The 18,410-nt window shown below is 37.9% G+C and overlaps 1 protein-coding gene across 1 annotated transcript in view; it reads right to left on the reverse strand.

Moving 5' to 3' along the window:
• Positions 1 to 18,410, reverse strand: part of SLC26A7 (solute carrier family 26 member 7) — a 199,116-nt gene that overhangs the window by 73,775 nt on the left and 106,931 nt on the right. The window contains exon 5 of the mRNA XM_007177491.2: positions 828 to 980. Within this exon, the coding sequence (XP_007177553.2) occupies positions 828 to 980 (153 nt within the window). The remainder of the gene's footprint in view (positions 1 to 827; positions 981 to 18,410) is intronic.

Genomic DNA, 18,410 nt, shown 5'->3' on the forward strand with positions numbered 1-18,410 from the left:
GTGCTAGCCTTATACATTTACATAAATCTATACCATTTCAACAGTATGAAGGGATATTTCAATAGCTGAAATTATTTAGACACCACTTGTCATATACATGTATATAACCCAAAGACCATTAAAAAACGAAAGCCAATTAATAATAAGTAAGTTAGTAGACTGTGGTTGGCTTAACATTTCATTTTCAATGTAATGCTTTGTTTAGTTAAGAGTTCCCATTAGAGGCACTTAAAATTTCAAAATGTATTTTTTAATGCCATAAGCCTTAGGAGCAAAGTATGATTTGTTGCTTTGACAAGTACAACAACAACAAAAAAATCTTAGAGAATCAGCCCTGGCTAGTGAAAATCATGAGTATCCTTTAATAAAGCAAAATTGGGTCAATAAAAACAGTGTCAATAAATTTATCAATCATTAATGGAAATTTGTCAATTGATAATATTTCTATGCATCATACCATACAAATAACATATCAATAGGATGTGGTATCACTTTTTGTTGCTTTAGGAGAATCATGCAGAGATCTTTTAGGTCTCATCCTTAGAAATGTCTCCTTATTTAAAATCTTAAGCTACATGTTCTCTTATTTACCTAAAAAAATACAAGCATCTGTGAAAATTGAAAACATGTGTGCCTCCTTTTTAAAATTATTGACTCAAAATATTTCCTGTCTTTACATTAATGTATAGCCACGCAAATTAGCCCTGCTTTAATAAGAGACAGGATTAGCTGTGGCTTACTTTAGACAATAATGTGAGCCTCTGCAGGTTACCCACAGCAACTGCAAGCATTGCAGGGCAGAATGCTAAATGTTGATTCATACTTACCAAGACTAAGTCAACAGGAAGAACAATTTTAATTTTCTTTTTAAACTGTTCATTCAGCTCTTTAACCAGAACAAGCACCACGATGCTCAGCAAGGATAAGAGCAGTGCTTCCAGTCGCACAGACTTGATGTTTTCAAAGACATATGCATAGATCTACAGTAATGAGGAAAAATACAAACAAAATTCAGGATCACCCACAATATATCAAAACTAAAATCTGGCCCCCAAATGAACTCAGTGATGTTTTGTAAAAAATAGCTGAAGGGGTGGGAAGTGGAAAGGTGGGACATAGAAGGGTAGTCAGTGCTGATATAGAGCAAGCTATAATTCATTTGCATGTACAAAATTGCTTTGCCCTTGATTCTTCCACCAAACACAGTGTTTGTTCCTTCCTACATAAGGACGCTACTACACTTCCAGCTCCTCCCCAGACACTTATGGGCAGAGATGCTAAAACTCATTAACTACATGCAGATTCATCATTAAGAGCAAGTGAGGGGACTATAGGCTCCCTTGAACCCCACCACTCTTCTTCAAACCCCAGAATCAAAATACACACATACTTTAAATATCAATGGATATATCTGGAAGCTAATAGCTCTGTGTAAGGAGATAATTGTGATAATCTGTATCTTCCAAATTTTCTCTTACAAAGATGTATGACTTGTATAATTTTAAAGGTTTCACATAGGCCTTAAATACTTATCTTCAAAATGTCTCAGCTCCTCCTTTTCTTCGAATATGTTAAATCTGATTTTTATAAACTCATTTCTATTCATCCACAGCTGATTTATTAAGTGTAGTTTCAAGTGATAAAAACTAGTTTTTACTTTAGCATAGAGACAATTCTTATAGTAGCCCAACTTGTTGGTGTTCTTTGCCCTCTCTTTTTAGTATCTCAAAGATAATTTGACCACAACTAAAAATATTGGATTAAAATACTATATAGACAACAGATCAAAAGAATTTATATAGACTATGTTCCTCAGCATCTCCTAAAATTCTGCTTAGTAGGTTTCCTAATTGAACCCATCTGATCCAGGGATCAGGAACATACCTGGTGTAAATGAGGTACATCAGGCTATCTGAATATGGATTCTATATATTGAATACTATCATTAACACTGTAACTCTTTCAAACAAACAAAGAAAATATACTCAGTTAACATGGAGCCTTGTTGGGTGAAAGGGATGGGGGTAATGTAGAATCCAGAATCTCCTTTGTCCACACAGTTAGAAAAAATTGGTTGTGTAATCAAATACATTAAGGAATAATTTAGATAGCTTTAATTGTTACCTTTTTCATAGCATTCTAGTATTCCACACTCCTTGGAAAGAAAATCAGGTACTACAATATCATGGTTATCTGAGATGCAGACAATATTTTTCCTCTCTGCCTAAGCTGTGGATAATAACTGTTCACAGAACTCCTACAGCAAGTGAAGAAGCAGGCTCCATTTCTCATGGTTACCCCTTACTCAAAGCCTAGGACAAAAATCCAAAATGCTATTCAAAGAAATATATTCTATAGCAGATGGAGTCAGAGGGATGTCAAGAAAATTTGATACAAATACACAGCTTTCTGATGATTTATTATGATCCTAAGATAAAATTGAGACTATCATTCAGATGATTTGCCAAGAATAAAACAAGCATCCAAACGTTTTAAAACATTTAGAGGCTTATTCCTTCTGTTTTATCCATGGTATTAAAAGTATGCCATGACAGTGTTTGTATAAAAAATCAGAGAAATGTGAAAAACTCTCAAGCCATACCAAATTTGCTGTAATGTGCATTTCGAGAACATGTGTTTGCAGTAATAAAAATGGCCACCCCAGAATGAAAGGAATGAGAAACTCTCCCCAGGGTTTTTATTGTCTGTCTGAATTAAACTACAATTTGTAGAGCAAATTACGTCTCACAAGATGCTCCAGAAGAACATGGAGGTGGGCAGAGGCTTGTTACAACCAGCACGAAGAACACAATAGAAAAATAAGCTGATGAGGAGTTATACTAATGACTATCATGTGGACCCACATGGAGAAATCACAGCTAAAGATGGCTTGTAGGAGATGGGTGACATTTGGAGATAGAAATTGGGACAGGGACAGGTGTGTGCAAACACACACACATGCACACATTTACACATGCTCATTTAATATAGGTCTAGGCCTCCTAAACACACATTGACATTTCTCATTTCTAGTATAAATCGAGTCATTTGGGTATGCTATCACACACTACACTTCAGTAGATAAAAATTCCTATTGAAGATCATCATTCATTTCCCAGACCTCAGAGAAGCAATGATAGTTTATATGTGTATAGATAAATAAGTAAACTATTTCATCAGAACTGACCAATCTGTTTTATAAAATAGGAGTTTAGCTCATTTTGAGACTATAATATTAGTAATTCTTTAAACTGGCCATTTAATATAACTTGACATAAAATGAAAAATATCAATATATATAAACAAATGCATTTTGAGATATTTCAAAGAATGAAAATTGCCTATCCAACATATACATATATTATTTTTTATAACTTTCTTTAGAGAGGAGACTTTTCTGAAGCACTTAATGTACCTTTACACAAACACATTCATACACACCACTACTTATATAATGTGTTTTTATCTGATTTGGACATTCTTAATACATTTTTTTTTTCACTGATGGATTCTCAACTCCTAGAATAGAGTCTGGCAGATAGCAGGCACTCAATAAATACTGTTGAACGAATAAAATATTTGGTCTAACATAGTAATAGCAACAACAAATCTGTAAATAGGAGTAGATGTTACCCTGAAAAAGCAGAATGACAGAAGAACTCACACTCCTCTTTTCTCACTATCAATACTTAGCTATATCATATTAAGGGGATTTGTAGTTATCATTTATTCATTCACTCAACATATTTTTTCATGTTCATTCTGTTTATATTTTTTAAATTTTTATTTTATATTATAGTTGATTAACAATGTTGTTAGTTTCAGATGTAAAGCAAACTGATTCAGTTATACATATGCACGTATCTATTCTTTTTCAAATTAATTTCCCATTTAGGTTATTACAGAATATTAAGCAGCATTCCCTATGCTATACGGTAGGTCCCTGTTGGTTATCAATTTTAAATATAGCAGTGTGTATAAGTCAATCCCAAACTCCCAATCTATGCCTCCCCCTCTATCTTCCCCACTGGTAACCATAAGTTCATTTTCTAATCTGTATGTTTCTGTTTTGTAAATAAGTCCATTTGTATCATTTTTTTAAGATTCCACATATAAGTGGTATCATATGATACTTGTCTTTCTCTGTGAGACTTACTTCACTTAATATGATAATCTCCAGGTACATCCATGTTGAGGCAAATGACAATATTTCATTCTTTTTAATGGCTGAGTGATATTCCATTGTATATGTGTACCACATCTTCTTTATCTTTTCATCTATATATGGACATTTAGGTGGCTTGCATGTCTTGGCTATTGTAAACAATGCTGCAATGAATATTGGGGTGCATGTATCTTTTCAAACTATGGTTTTCTCTGGATATATGCCCAGGAGTGGGATTGCTGGCTCATATGGTAACTCTATTTTTAGTTTTTTAAGGAACCTCCATACTGTTCTGCATAATGGCTGTACCAGTTTACATTCCCACCAACAGTGTAGGAGGGTACTCTTTTTCCCACACCCTCTCCAGAATTTTTTGTTTGTAGATTTTTTGATGGTGACCATTCTGACTGGTGAGAGGTGATACCACATTGTAGTTTTGATTTTCATTTCTCTAATAATTAGCGATGTTGAGCAGCTTTTCATGTGCTTTTTAGCCAAATGTATATGTTCTTTGGAGAAACGTCTGTTTAGATCTGCCCATTTTATGATTGGGCTCTTTGTTTTTTTGATATTGAGCTGCATGCACTCTTTGTATATTTTGGAGATTAATCCCTTGTTGGTCTCATTGTTTGCAAATATTTTCTCCCATTCTGGAGGTTGTCTGTTCATTTTTTTTATGGTTTCCTTTCTGTGCAAAAGTTTTTGAGTTTAATTAGATCCCATATGTTTATTTTTGTTTTTATTTCCATTACTCTAGGAGACGGATCTAAAAAGATATTGCAGCGATTTATCTCAAAAAGTGTTCTGCTTATGTTTTCCTCTAAGAGTTTTATAATATACAGTCTTACATTTAGGCCTTTAATCCATTTTGGATATTTTTATGTATGCTGTTAAAGAATATTCTAATTGCATTTTTTTACATGCAGCTGTCCAGTTTTCCAAACACCACTTATTGAAGAGACTGTCCTTCCTCCATTGTAGGGTCTTGCCTCATTTGTTGTAGATTAATTGACCATAGGTGCATGGGTATATCTCTGGGCTTTCTATCCTGTTCCATTGATCTATATTTCTGTTTTTTGTGCCACTACCATACTATTTTGATGATGTAGCTTTGTAGTAGAGTCTGAAGTCAGGGAGCCTGACTCCAACAGCTCCAGTTTTCTTTCTCAAGATTGCTTTGGCTATTCATGGTCTTTATGTTTCCGTACAAATTGTAAAGTTTTTTGTTCTAGTACTGTGAAAAATGCCATTGGTAATTTTATAGGAATTGCATTGAATCTGTAGATAGCCTTGAGTAGTATAGTCATTTTGACAATATTGATTCTTCCAATCAAAGAACATGGTATATCTCTCCATCTGTTTGTGTCATCTTCGATTTCTTCATCAGCGTCTTAAAGTTTTGGAGTACAGGTCTTTTGCCTCCTTAGGTAGGTTTATTTCTAGGTATCTTATTCTTTTTGATATGATGATAAATCGGATCATTTCTTTAATTTCTCTTTCTGATCCTTCATTGCCAGTGTATAGAAATGCAACAAATTTATGTGTATTAATTTTGTATCCTGCAAATTTACTTTACTCATTGATGTAGGAGATTTCTGGTAGCATTTTTAGGATTTTCTATGTATAGTATCCTGTCATCTGCAAACAGTGACAGTTTTACTTCTTCTTTTCCAAATTGGATTCCTTTTATTTCTTTTTCTTTGCTGATTGCCATGGCTAGGACTTCCAAAACTATGTTGAATAAAAGTGGCAAGAGTGAACATCCTTGTCTTCCTCCTGATCTTGGAGGAAATGCTTTTAGCTTTTCACCATTGAATATGATGTTAGCTGTGGGTTGGTCATATACGGCCTTTATTATTTTGAGGTATGTTTCCTCTATGCCCACTTTCTGGAGAGCTTTTATCATAAATGGCTGTTGAATTTTGTCAAAAGCTTTTTCTGCATCTACTGAGATGATCATATAGTTTTTATTCTTCAGTGTGTTGATGTGGTGTATCACATTGATTGATTTGTGTGTACTGAAGAATCCTTGTATCCCTGGGATAAATCACACGATCTTGGTGTATGATCCTTTTAATGTATTGTTGGATTCAGATTGCTAGTATTTTGTTGAGGATTTTTCTGTCTATGTTCATCAGTGTTATTGACGTGTAATTTTCTTTTCTTGTGGTATCTTTGCCTGGTTTTGGTGTCAGGGTTATGTTGGTATCATAGAATGAGTTTGGAAGTGTTCCAAACACTGCAATTTTTTGGAATAGTTTCAGAATGATAGGTGTTAACTCTTCTCTAAATGTTTGATAGAATTTTCCTGTGAAGCCATCTGGTCCTGGACTTTTGTTTTTTTTGGAGTTTATTAATCACAGTTTCAATATTAGTACTTGTGATTGGTCTGTTCATATTTTTTATTTCTTCCTGGTTCAGTCTTGGAAGGTTGTATCTTTCTAAGAATTTGTCCATTTCTTCTAAGTTGTCCACTTTATTGGCATATAGTTGCTTGTAGTAGTCTGTAATGATCCTTTGTATTTCTGTGGTGTCCATTACAACTTCTTTTTCATTTATAATTTTATTGATTTGAGCCCTCTCCCCTTTTACTTGATGAGTGTGGTTAAGGTTTATCATTTTTGTTTATCTTTTCAAATAACCTGCTTATAGTTTCATTGATCTTTTCTATTATTTTGTTCATCTCTTTTCATTAATTTCTGCTCTGATCTTTATGATTTCTTCCCTTCTACTAACTCTGGGTTTTGTTTGTTCCTCTTTCTCTAGTTGCTTTAGGTGTAAGGTTAGGTTGTTTATTTCAGATTTTTCTTGTTTCCTGAGGTAAGATTGTATTGTTGTAAACTTCCCTCTTAGAACGGCTTTTGTGAAGATGGTAGTGGGGCAGGATACAGAGTTCATGTCTCCCCACATAGGGCACCTGCCAGACACTGTTGGGGGACCTCACTGCCCAAAGAAATGGGAGGAACCCCCAAGTGACCAAGTAGGACGTGGGGGGAGTGAGGGGGGAGGAGAAGTGGAGGCTGGACAGGACTGGTGCCCCTGAGGGGTGGCTGGGAGGGGAGGGGTTCCCACGCCTGGAGGGACCCTCAAGGGTCTCGGAGGATCACAGGGGAGCATGCCTAGCATTTCGCCTGCCCAATTGGACCCCAGGAAGCCTGCAGGGCTCCAGGCCGGGTCTTCCATTCTCTGGGGCCCCCTCTGACCTCGTGGGTCCTAGGGGCGTTGGAAGGAGGGAGAAGGGGGAATACCAGGAGAAGCAAACATGGAGGGGCCCTCTAGGATTGGAGGATCAGGGGAGGTGTGGGGGACATTTCCCCCACGCTCTTGAGCCCCAGGAATGCTGCTGGGCTCCTGGGTCTGGTCCTGCATCCTCTGGGGCCCTCTCCAGACTCGTGGGTCCTAGGAGCCTGTGAGGGAGGGAGGTGAGGGAAAGAGTAGAAGAGGTGGATGGTGGGTGGGTGACCTTCTACAACAGGAGGATCAGGGGAGGTGCAGCAGGCCTTTCACCTGCCCACTCAACCCTGAGAAGCCTGCCAGGCTCCCAGGCCGGGTCACCTGCCCTCCGAGGCCCCCTCCAGGCCACGTTGGTCCTAGAGGAGTAGGAAGGAGGTGGGGGAAAAGAGGAGAGGCAGATGGGGAGGGGCTGTCTGGGATCTGAGGATCAAGGAAGGCATGCAGGGCACTTCCCACACTCACTTGGGCCCTGGAAAGCCTGCTGGGTTCCCAGGCCTGGTACTCTGCCCTTTGAGGCCACCTCCAGCTGTAGGGGTCCTAGGGATGTAGGAGGGAAGGAGGAGGGGGGAAAAGGAGGAGAGGTGGTTGGGGGGACCCTCCAGGGCCAGGGAATCAGGGGAAGCACTGCAGGCATTTCCCCCACCCACTCAGGCCCAGTGAGCCTGCTGGGGTCCTGGACCTGGTCCTCCACCCTCCAAGGCCAGAAGCACTGATGGGTGCCTTGTGCTACACTGAGCCAAAGCCCAACCCCCTAGCCCCCTTAGCTGTGTGCATCCTAAGCATAGGCTCCGCCCACCACCTAAACCCTGCCCCTTCCTAAGCCCCAGCCCCACACAGCGAAAGCCTTTTCTGGCTTTTTTTTCCTCCTCTTTTTCACTATTGCGGTTCTGTTTTACCTTCAGTTGTTGTTTCATCTGTATTTTTATTTTTTATCTTTCTAACATATCTTTTATTTTTCTAATCTTATTTTATTTTTTACTCTTTGCTATTTTCTGCTCCTTTTTTTCGTTTTTTCTTTTTCTCACTCTGCATGGCTTGAGGGATCTTGGGACGTGAGCTGGGGGTTGGGCCACAGCTCCTGCAGTGAGAGCTCTGAGTCTGAACCATTGGACTAACAGAGAACCTCAGACCACAGGGAATATTCATCAGAGTGAGGTCTCCTGGATGTCCTCATCTTGGCACTGAGACCCAGCTCTACCCAACAGTCTACAAACTCCAGTGCTGGATGCCTCAGGCCAAACAACCAGTAAGACAGGAACACAATCCAATCAATCAATAAAAAGATGAGATGACAAAAAAATATGTCACAGATGAAGGAGCAAGGTAAAAACCTACAAGACCAAATAAATGAAGAGGAAATGGGCAACCTACCTGAAAAATAATTCAGAGTAATGATAGTAAACATGATCCAGAATCTCAGAAAGAGAATGGAGGTATGGATTAAGAAAATAAAAGAAACGTTTAACAAAGATTTAGAAGAACTAAAGAACAAACAGAGGCAAACAACACAATAAATGAAATGAAAACTACACTAGAAGGAATCAATAACAGAATAACTGAGGGAGAAGAACAAATAAGTGAGCTGGAAGACAGAATGGTAGAAATAACTGCCGAGGAGCAGAATAAAGAAAAAAGAATAAAAAGAATTGAAGACAATCTCAGAGACTTCTGGGACAACACTAAACTAACCAATATTCGAATTATAGGGGTCCCAGAAGAAGAAGAGAAAAGAGAAAGAGTATGAGAAAATTTTTGAAGGGATTATAGTGGAAAACTTCCCTAACATGGGAAAGGAAATAATCAAGGCCAGGAAGTGCAGTGAGTCCCATACAGGAAAAACCCTAGGAGAAACACACCAAAACACATATTAATCAAACTAACAAAAATTAAATTCAAAGAAAAATATTGAAAGCAGCAAGGGAAAAGCAAAAAATAACATACAAAGGAATCCCCACAAGGTTATTGGCTGATTTTTCAGCAGAAACGCTGCAGGCCAGAAGGGAGTGGCAGGATATACTTAAAGTGATGAAAGAGAAAAAAACTACAGCCAAGATTACTCTGTCCAGCAAGGATCTCATTGTGATTTGATGGAGAAATCAAAAGCTTTACAGACAAGCAAAAGCTAAGAGAATTCAGCACCACCAAACCAGCTTTATAACAAATGCTAAAGGAACTTCTCTAGGCGGGAAACACTAGAGAAGAAAAAAAACTCCAAAGAACAAACCCAAAACAATTAAGAAAATGGTAATAGGAACATACATATTGATAATAACCTTGAATGTAAATGGATTAAATGCTCCAACAAAAAGACACAGACTGGCTGAATGGATACCAAAACAAGATCCATATTTATGCTGCTTACAAGAGACCCATTTCAGACCTAGGGACACATACAGACTGAAAGTGAGGGGCTGGAAAAAGATATTCCATGCGAATGGAAATCAAAAGAAAGCTGGAGTAGCAATATTCATATCAGACAAAATAGACACTAAAATAGTGTTACAAGAGACAAGGAAGGACACTACATAATGATCAAGGGGTCAATCCAAGAAGAAGTTATAACAAATATAAATATTTATGTACCCAACATAAGAGCACCTCAGTACATAAGGCAGATTCTGACAACCATAAAAAGGGAAATTGACAGTAACACAATAATAGTAGGGGACTTTAACACCCCACTTACACCAATGGACAGATCATCCACACAGAAATAAATGAGGAAACACAAGCTTTAAATGACACAATAGAACAGACAGATTTAACTGATATTTATAGGACATTCCACCCAAAGGTGGCAGAATACACTTTCTTCTCAAGAGCACATGGAACATTCTCCAGGATAGATCACATCTTGGGTCACAAATCAAGCCTCAGAAAATTTAAGAAAATTGAAATTGTATCAAGCATCTTTTCTGACCACATGCTATGAGACTGGCAATCAATTACCAGGAAAAATAAAAAAAAATGGAAAATACACAAATACATGGAGGCTGAAGAGTGCACTACTAAATAACCAAGAGATCATTGAAGAAATCGAAGAAGAATTTTTAAAAATACATGGAAACAAATGACAACAAAAACAAGACAACCCAAAACCTATGCAATGCAACAAAAGCAGTTCTAAGAGGGAAGTTTATATCAATTCAATCTCACCTCAAGAAACAAGAAAAATCTCAAATAAACAGTCTAACCTTACACCTAAAGCAACTAGAGAAAGAAGAAGAAAGAAAATCCAAAGTCAGTAGAAGGAAAGAAATCATAAAGATCAGAACAGAAATAAATGAAATAGAAAAGAAGAAAACAATAGCACAGATAAATAAAATTAAAAGCGGGTTTTTTGAGAAGATAAACAAAATTGATAAACCTTTAGCCACATTCATCAAGAAAAAAAAAACAGACAGGACTCAAATCAATAAAATTAGAAATGGAAAAGGAGAAATTACAACAGACACCACAGAAATAGAAAGGATCATAAGAAACTGCTACAAACAACTATATGTGAATAAAATGGACAACCTGGAAGAAATGGACAAACTCTTGGAAAGGTACAATTTTCCAAGACTGAAACAGGAAGAATTAGAAAATATAAACAGATCTATCACAAGTATTGAAATTGAAACTGTGATTAAAAATCTTCCAAAAAGCAAAAGTCCAGGACCACATGGCTTCACAGCTGAATTCTATCAAACATTTAGAGAAGAGGTAACACCTATCCTCCTCAAACTCTTCCAAAAAATTGCAGAGGGAGGAACACTTCAAATTTCTTTCTACGAAGCTACCATCATGCTGTTAACCAAAACCAGACAAAGATATCACAAAAAAAGTAAATTAGAGACTAGTAACACTGATGTACATAGATGCAAAAATCCTGAACAAAATATGAGCAAACAGAATCCAACAACACAGTAAAAGGATCATAGACCATGATGGAGTGGGGTTTATCCCAGGAATGCAAGGATTCTTCAATATACACAAATCAATCAATGTGATACATCAAACTAGCAAAATGAAGAATAAAAAATATATGATCATCTCAATAGATGCAGAAAAAGCTTTCGACAAAATTCAACACCCATTTATGATGAAAACTCTCCAGAAAATGGACATAGAGGCAACCTACCTCAACATAATAAAGGCCATATATGACAAACCCACAGCAAATATCATTCTCAATGGTGAAAAACTGAAAGTATTTCCTCTACGATCAGGAACAAGTCAAGGGTGTCCACTCTTGCCACTATTATTCGACATAGTTTTGGAAGTCTTAGCCATGGCAATCAGAGAAGAAAAAGAAATAAAGGAATACAATTTGGAAAAGAAGTAAAACTGTCACTGTTTGCAGATGACAGGATACTATACATAGATAATCCTAAAGATGCCACCAGGAAACTACTAGAGCTAATCAACGAATTTGGTAAGGTTGCAGGATACAAAACTAATGCACAGAAATCTCTCACATTCTTATACACTAATAATGAAAAATCAGAAAGATAAATTAAGGAACAATCATATTTACCATCACAACAAAAAGAATAAAATACCTAAGAATAAACCTACATAAGGAGGCAAAAGACCTGTATGCAGCAAACTATAAAACACTGATGAAAGAAATCAAAATGACACAAACAGGTGGAGAAATATACCATGCTCTTGGTTTGGAAGAATCAATATTGTGAAAACGACTATACTACCCAAAGCAATCTACAGATTCAATGCAATCCCTATCAAACTACCAATGGCATTCTTCACAGAATTAGAGCAAAAAATTTCACAATTTGTATGGAAACACAAAAGACCCCAAATAGCCAAAGCAATCTTGAGAAAAAAAAAAAAAAAAAACAGAGCTGGAGGAATCAGGCTCCCCAACTTCAAAAGATACTACAAAGCTATATTAATCAAGACAGTATAGTACTGGCACAAAAACAGAAATATAGATCAATGGAACAGGATAGAAAGCCCAGAGATAAACCCACACACTAATGGTCACCTAATTTATGACAAAGGAGGCAAGAACATACAGTGGAGAAAAGACAGCCTCTTCAATAAGTGGTCCTGGGAAAACTGGACAGCTACATGTAAAAGAATGATATTAGAACACTACTTAACACCATACACAAAAATAAACTCCAAATGGATTAAAGACCTAAATGTAAGACTGGATACTTAAAACTCTTAGAGGAAAACATAGGAAAAACACTCTGACATAAACCACAGCAAGATCTTTTTTGACCCACTTCCTAGAGTAATGAAAATTAAAACAAAAATAAACAATTGGGACCTAATGAACCTCAAAAGCTTTTGCACAGCAAAGGAAACCATAAACAAGCTGAAAAGACAACCTTCAGAATGGGAGAGAATATTTGCAAATGAAGCAATAGACAAAGGATTAATCTCAAAAATATAGAAACAGCTCATGGAGCTCAGTATCAAAAAAACAAACAACTCAACCAAAAAATGGGCAGAAGACCTAAATAGACATTTCACCAAAGAAGACATACATATGGCCAAGAGGCAAATGAAAAGATGCTCAACATCACTAATTATTAGAGACATGCAAGTCAAAACTACAATGAAGTATCACCTAACACTGCTCAGAACGTCCATCATCAAAAAATCTACAAACAATAAAAACTGGAGAGGGTATGGAGAAAAGGGAACCCTTTTGCACTGTTGGTGGGAATGTAAATTGATACAGCCACTATGAAGAACATTGTGGAGATTCCTTAAAAAACTAAAAATAGAACTACCATATGACACAGCAATCCCACTACTGGGCATATACCCTTAGAAAACCATAATCCAAAAAGATACATGTACCACAATGTTCATTGCAGCACTATTTACAATAGCCAGGACATGGAAACAACCTAAATGTCCAACAATAGATGAATGGATAAAGACGATGTGGTACATACATACAACGGAATATTACTCAGCCATAAAAAGGAATGAGGGGCTTCCCTGGTGGCGCAGTGGTTGAGAGTCTGCCTGCCGATGCAGGGGACACGGGTTCGAGCCCTGGTCTGGGAGGATCCCACATGCCGCGGAGCGACTGGGCCCGTGAGCCACGGTTGCTGAGCCTGCGCGTCTGGAGCCTGTGCTCCACAACAAGAGAGGCCGCGATAGTGGGAGGCCCGTGCACCGCGATGAGGAGTGGCCCCCGCTTGCCGCAGCTGGGGAAGGCCCTCGCACAGAGGCGGGGACCCAATACAGCCATAAATAATAAATAAATTTAAAAAAAAAAAAAAAAAAAAGACCATCCTTTAAAAAAAAAAAAAAAAAAAAAGGAATGAAATTGGATCATTTGTAGAGATATGGATGGACCTAGAGTCTGTCACACAGAGTGAAGTAAGCCAGAAAGAGAAAAACAAATATTGTATATTAATGCATATATGTGGAATCTAGAAAAATGGTACAGATGAACTTATTTGTAGGGCAGAAATAGAGATGTAGACATAGAGAACGGACATGTGGACATGGGGGGTAAGGGGAGGGTGGGATGAACTGGGATATTAGGTTTGACATAAATACACTACCGTGTGTAAAATAGATAGCTAGTGGGAACCTGCTGTATAGCACAGAGAGCTCAGTTCAGTGCTCTGTGATGACCTAGGTGGGTGGGATGGGGAGGTGGGAGGGAAATCCAAGAGAGAGTGGATATAGGTATATATATAGCTGTTTCACTTCATTGTACAGCAGAAACCAACACAACATTGTTAAGCAATTTTACTCCAATAAAAAATTAAAATTAAAATTAATAAATTAATTAATTTTAAAAAGAATTGCTTTTGCTGCATCCCTTAGGTTTGGGATCATTGTGTTTTCATTGTTATTTGTCTCTAGGTATTTTTTTTTATTTCTTCTTTGATTTCTTCAGTGATCTATTGGTTGTTCAGTAGCATATTGTTTATCCTCCACATGTTTGTGTTTTTTTACAGTTGTTTCCTTGTGGTTGGTTTCTAACTCATAGAATTGTGGTTAGAAAAGATGCTTGATATGATTTTAATTTTCTTAAATTTACAATGGCGTGCTTTCTGGCCCAGCATGTGATCAATTCTGGAGAATGTTCCATGTGCACTTGAGAAGAATGTGTATTCTGGTGCTTTTGGGTGGAATGTTCTATAAATATCAATAAAGTCCATCTGGTTTAATGTGTCATTTAAGGCCAGTGTTTCCTTATTGATTTTCTGTCTGGATGATCTGTCCATTGATGAGAGTGGTGTTAAAGTCCCCCACTATTGTGTTTCTGTTGATTTCTCCTTTTATGGCTGTTTTATTTGCCTTATATATTGAGGTTCTCCTATGTTGGGTGCACATATATTTACAATTGTTGTATCTTCTTCTTGGATTGATCCCTTGATCACTATGTAGTGCCCTTCTTTGTCTCTTGTAACAGTCTTTATTTTAAAGTCAATTTTGTCTGATATGAGTATTGCCACTCCAGCTTTCTTTTGATTTCGCTTTTCATGGAATAACTTTTTCCATCCCCTCACTTTCAGTCTCTATGTGTCCCTAGATCTGAAGTGGGTCTCTTGTAGACAGCATATATATGGGTCTTGTTTTTGTATCCATTCAGCCAGTCTATGTCTTGGTTGGAGCATTTAATCCATTTACATTTAAGGGAATTACCGATTTTGTATATTCTTACTGCCATTTTCTTAATCGTTTTGGATTTGTTCTTCTAGGTCTTTTTCTTCCCTTCCTCTTTGTTCTCTTGTGATTTGATAACAATTTTAGTGCTGTGTTTGGATTCCTTTTTCTTTTTTGTGTGTTTATCTCTTGTAGATTTTTGGTTTGCAGTTATCATGAGGTTTTGATACAGTAGTCTATAAATAAACAAGATTGTTTTAAGTTGCTTGTCTTTTATTTTCAAATGCACTTCCAATATCCTGCATTGTGCTCTCCTCGTCTCACGATTGCTGGTTTTGATATATTTGTGTGTGGATGATTTCCTACCTTTCCTGTATGTTTGCCTTTACCGGTGTGCTTTTCCATTCATATTTTTCTTTTTACTAGTTGTGGCCTTTTCTTTTCCACCTAGAGAAGTTCCTTTAGCATTTGTTGCAAAGCTGGTCTGGTGGTGATGAATTCTCTTAGCTTTTTCTTTTCTGTAATACTTTTGATTCTCCATCGAATCTGAATGAGGGCCTTGCTGGGTAAAGTATTCTTGGTTGTAGGTTCATCCCTTTCATCATTTTAAATATATCATGCCACTCCCTTCTGGACTACAGAGTTTCTGCTGAGAAATCAGCTGATGACCTTATGGGAATTACCTTGTTTGTTATGTTGCTTTTCCCTTTGATGCTTCTAACATTTTTTCTTTGTTTCTAAGTTTTGTCAGTTTGATTACTCTGTGTCTTGACATGTTCCTCCATGGGTTTTTCCTGCCTGGGACTTTCTGTGCTTCTTGGACTTGGGTGACTGTTTCCTTTCCCATGTTTGGGAAGTTTTCATCTATTATCTCTTCAATTATTTTCTCAGGTCTTTCCTCTCTCTTTTCTCCTTCTGGGACCCCTGCCATGGAAATGTCAGTGACTTTAATGTTTACCCAGAGGTCTCTTAGACTGTCCTTATTTCTTTTCATTCTTTTTTCTTTATTCTCTTCCACGACAGTGATTTCCAGCATTCTGTCTTCCAGATCACTTATCCGTTCTTCTGCCTCAGTTATTCTGCTATTGATTCCTTCTAGTGTATTTTTCATTTCAGTTATTGTATTGTTCATCTCTGTTTGTTTGTTCTTTATTTCTTCTAGCTCTTTGTTAAACATTTCTTATATCTTCTTGATCTGTGCCTCCATTCTTCATCCAAGATCTTGGCTATCTTTACTATCATTACTCTGAATTCTTTTTTGGGTAGATTGCCTATCTCCACTTCACTTAGTTGTTCTGGGGTTTTATCTTGTTCCTTCATCTGGAACATATTCCTCTGCTGGCTTATTTTGTCTAACTTTCTGTGATTGTGGTTTCCATTCCACAGGCTGCAGGACTGTAGTTCTTCTTGCTTCTGCTCTCTGCCCCCTGGTGGGTGAGGCTGTCTAACAGACTTGTGCAGACTTCCTGATGGGAGGGACATGTTTCTACCCACTGGTTTGTGGAACTGGGTCTTGTCCCTCTGGTGAGCAGGGCTGTGTCAAAGGATGTGTTTAGCAGGAAGCTGTGTGCTCAGGAAGACTTTAAGCACCCTGTCTGCTGATGAGTGGGGCTGTGTTGCTGCCCTGTTGGTTGTTTGGCCTGAGGTGTCCCAGCACTGGAGCCTACAGGCTGTTGTGTGGGGCCCCCTCTTGGTGGAAAAATGGCAGCCTCCAGGAGTGTTCATGCCATTGAGTACTCCCCAGAACTACCACTGCCAATGTATTTGTCCCTTCAGTGAGTCACAACCACCCCCTGCCTCCACAGGAGACCCTCCAATTCTACCAGCTAGGTCTGAACCCAACACTCATGAGGTCACTGCTTTTTTCACCATGTCCTGGTGCACATGAGACTTTGTGTGTGGCTTCCAAGAGTGGAGTTTCTGTCTCCCCCAGTCTTGTGGAATTCCTCCAATCAAACACCACTGGCCTTCAAAGCGATTCTCTGGAGGCTCCTCCTCCCATTGCTAGACCCCCAGGCTGGGGAGCCTGATGTGGGGCTCAGAACTTTCACTCCTGTGGGAGAACTTTTGTGGTATAATTATTTTCCAGTTTGTGGGTCACCCACCCAATGGGTATGGGATTTTATTTTATCATAATTATGCCACTCCAACTGTTTCATTGTGGTTTCTCCTTTTTCTTTGGATGTAGGATATTCTTTGTGTTAGTTTCCAGCATTTTTTTTGTTGATGGTTATTCAGCAGTTAGTTGTGATTTTGATGTTTCTGTAAGGAGAGGTGAGTTCACATCCTAATACTGCACCATCTTTCTGAGGTAGCCCCTGGAAACCTGGAGATCCCATCATGACATGGCTACTGCTATTATTTGGAGAAGCAATCTTACTCAACATGTTTATTAAGGTTCTACTTGTGCAAGACATTGATCTAAATTTTAAACCTATTATTACAGTAAATCTCAAGTAATCCATCTTTGATATATGTTATCTGATCTAAATAATCAGGTGTTTAATCACTCTGTTTTTATAAGAATGAAGCAAAATCCAAAGCTAAGAAAACCTCATATTCAGGATTTAATTAAGAAAAAAAGGAGGTCATACTCTTTAAATAGTTTCCGCGGTCATACCCATTCAATAGTTTCTCCTTGTACAACTGTTACTGAAGTTCTAAAGAAGGCCCTGCATAGAAACACCTGTGCCCAGAGAAAAATAGGTTTGTGTTTCACTAGAGAAACAACAAAGTGATAGTATAACCAGCAACATTTAATAAATCTGACAGTACACTACTTTGTAGTAGGTATTAAGTACTGATCTGAAATCTATGAATCTTAATTCCCAATATATGACTTTGAGTCAGTCATCGACCACAAATCCAGGAATATCTCTAGAAAAATGGTAACATTCATACATGCTTGTTACCATGTGTTCAGACTTTGGTCTGAAAACACATTTGGCATAATCTGTGCATAGACATTTGTCTAAAATCCAGTGACCAGTACCCTTATAGGAGACAGAAGAGGAGCAGACACACACACAGAGGGGAAGGCCATGTGGTGACAGAGGCACAGTTTGGTGTGATGCAGCCACAAACCAAGGAATGTCTGGAGCTACCAGAAGCTAGAAGACAAGGAATGATTCTCCCCTAGAACCTCCAGAGCATGTGTGGCCCTGGTGACACCTTGATTTTGGACTTCTTGCCTCTGTAAATGAGAGAATAAATTTTTGTGTGCTGTTACCATGTTTATGGTAATTTATTACAGTAGCCATAGGCTACAAACACAGTTACCAAGTAAAATGCTTCTCACTGCTGAGACAATGCAAAGAGGGTGTTATGGGCTCAATTGTGTTTCCCTAAAATTCATATGTTGAAGCCCAAATCCTCAATACCTCATAATGTGACCCATAATATTTGGAGACAGGGCCTT

This window comes from Balaenoptera acutorostrata, chromosome 17 (genome assembly GCF_949987535.1).
Source record: "Balaenoptera acutorostrata chromosome 17, mBalAcu1.1, whole genome shotgun sequence".
NCBI lineage: Eukaryota > Metazoa > Chordata > Mammalia > Artiodactyla > Balaenopteridae > Balaenoptera > Balaenoptera acutorostrata.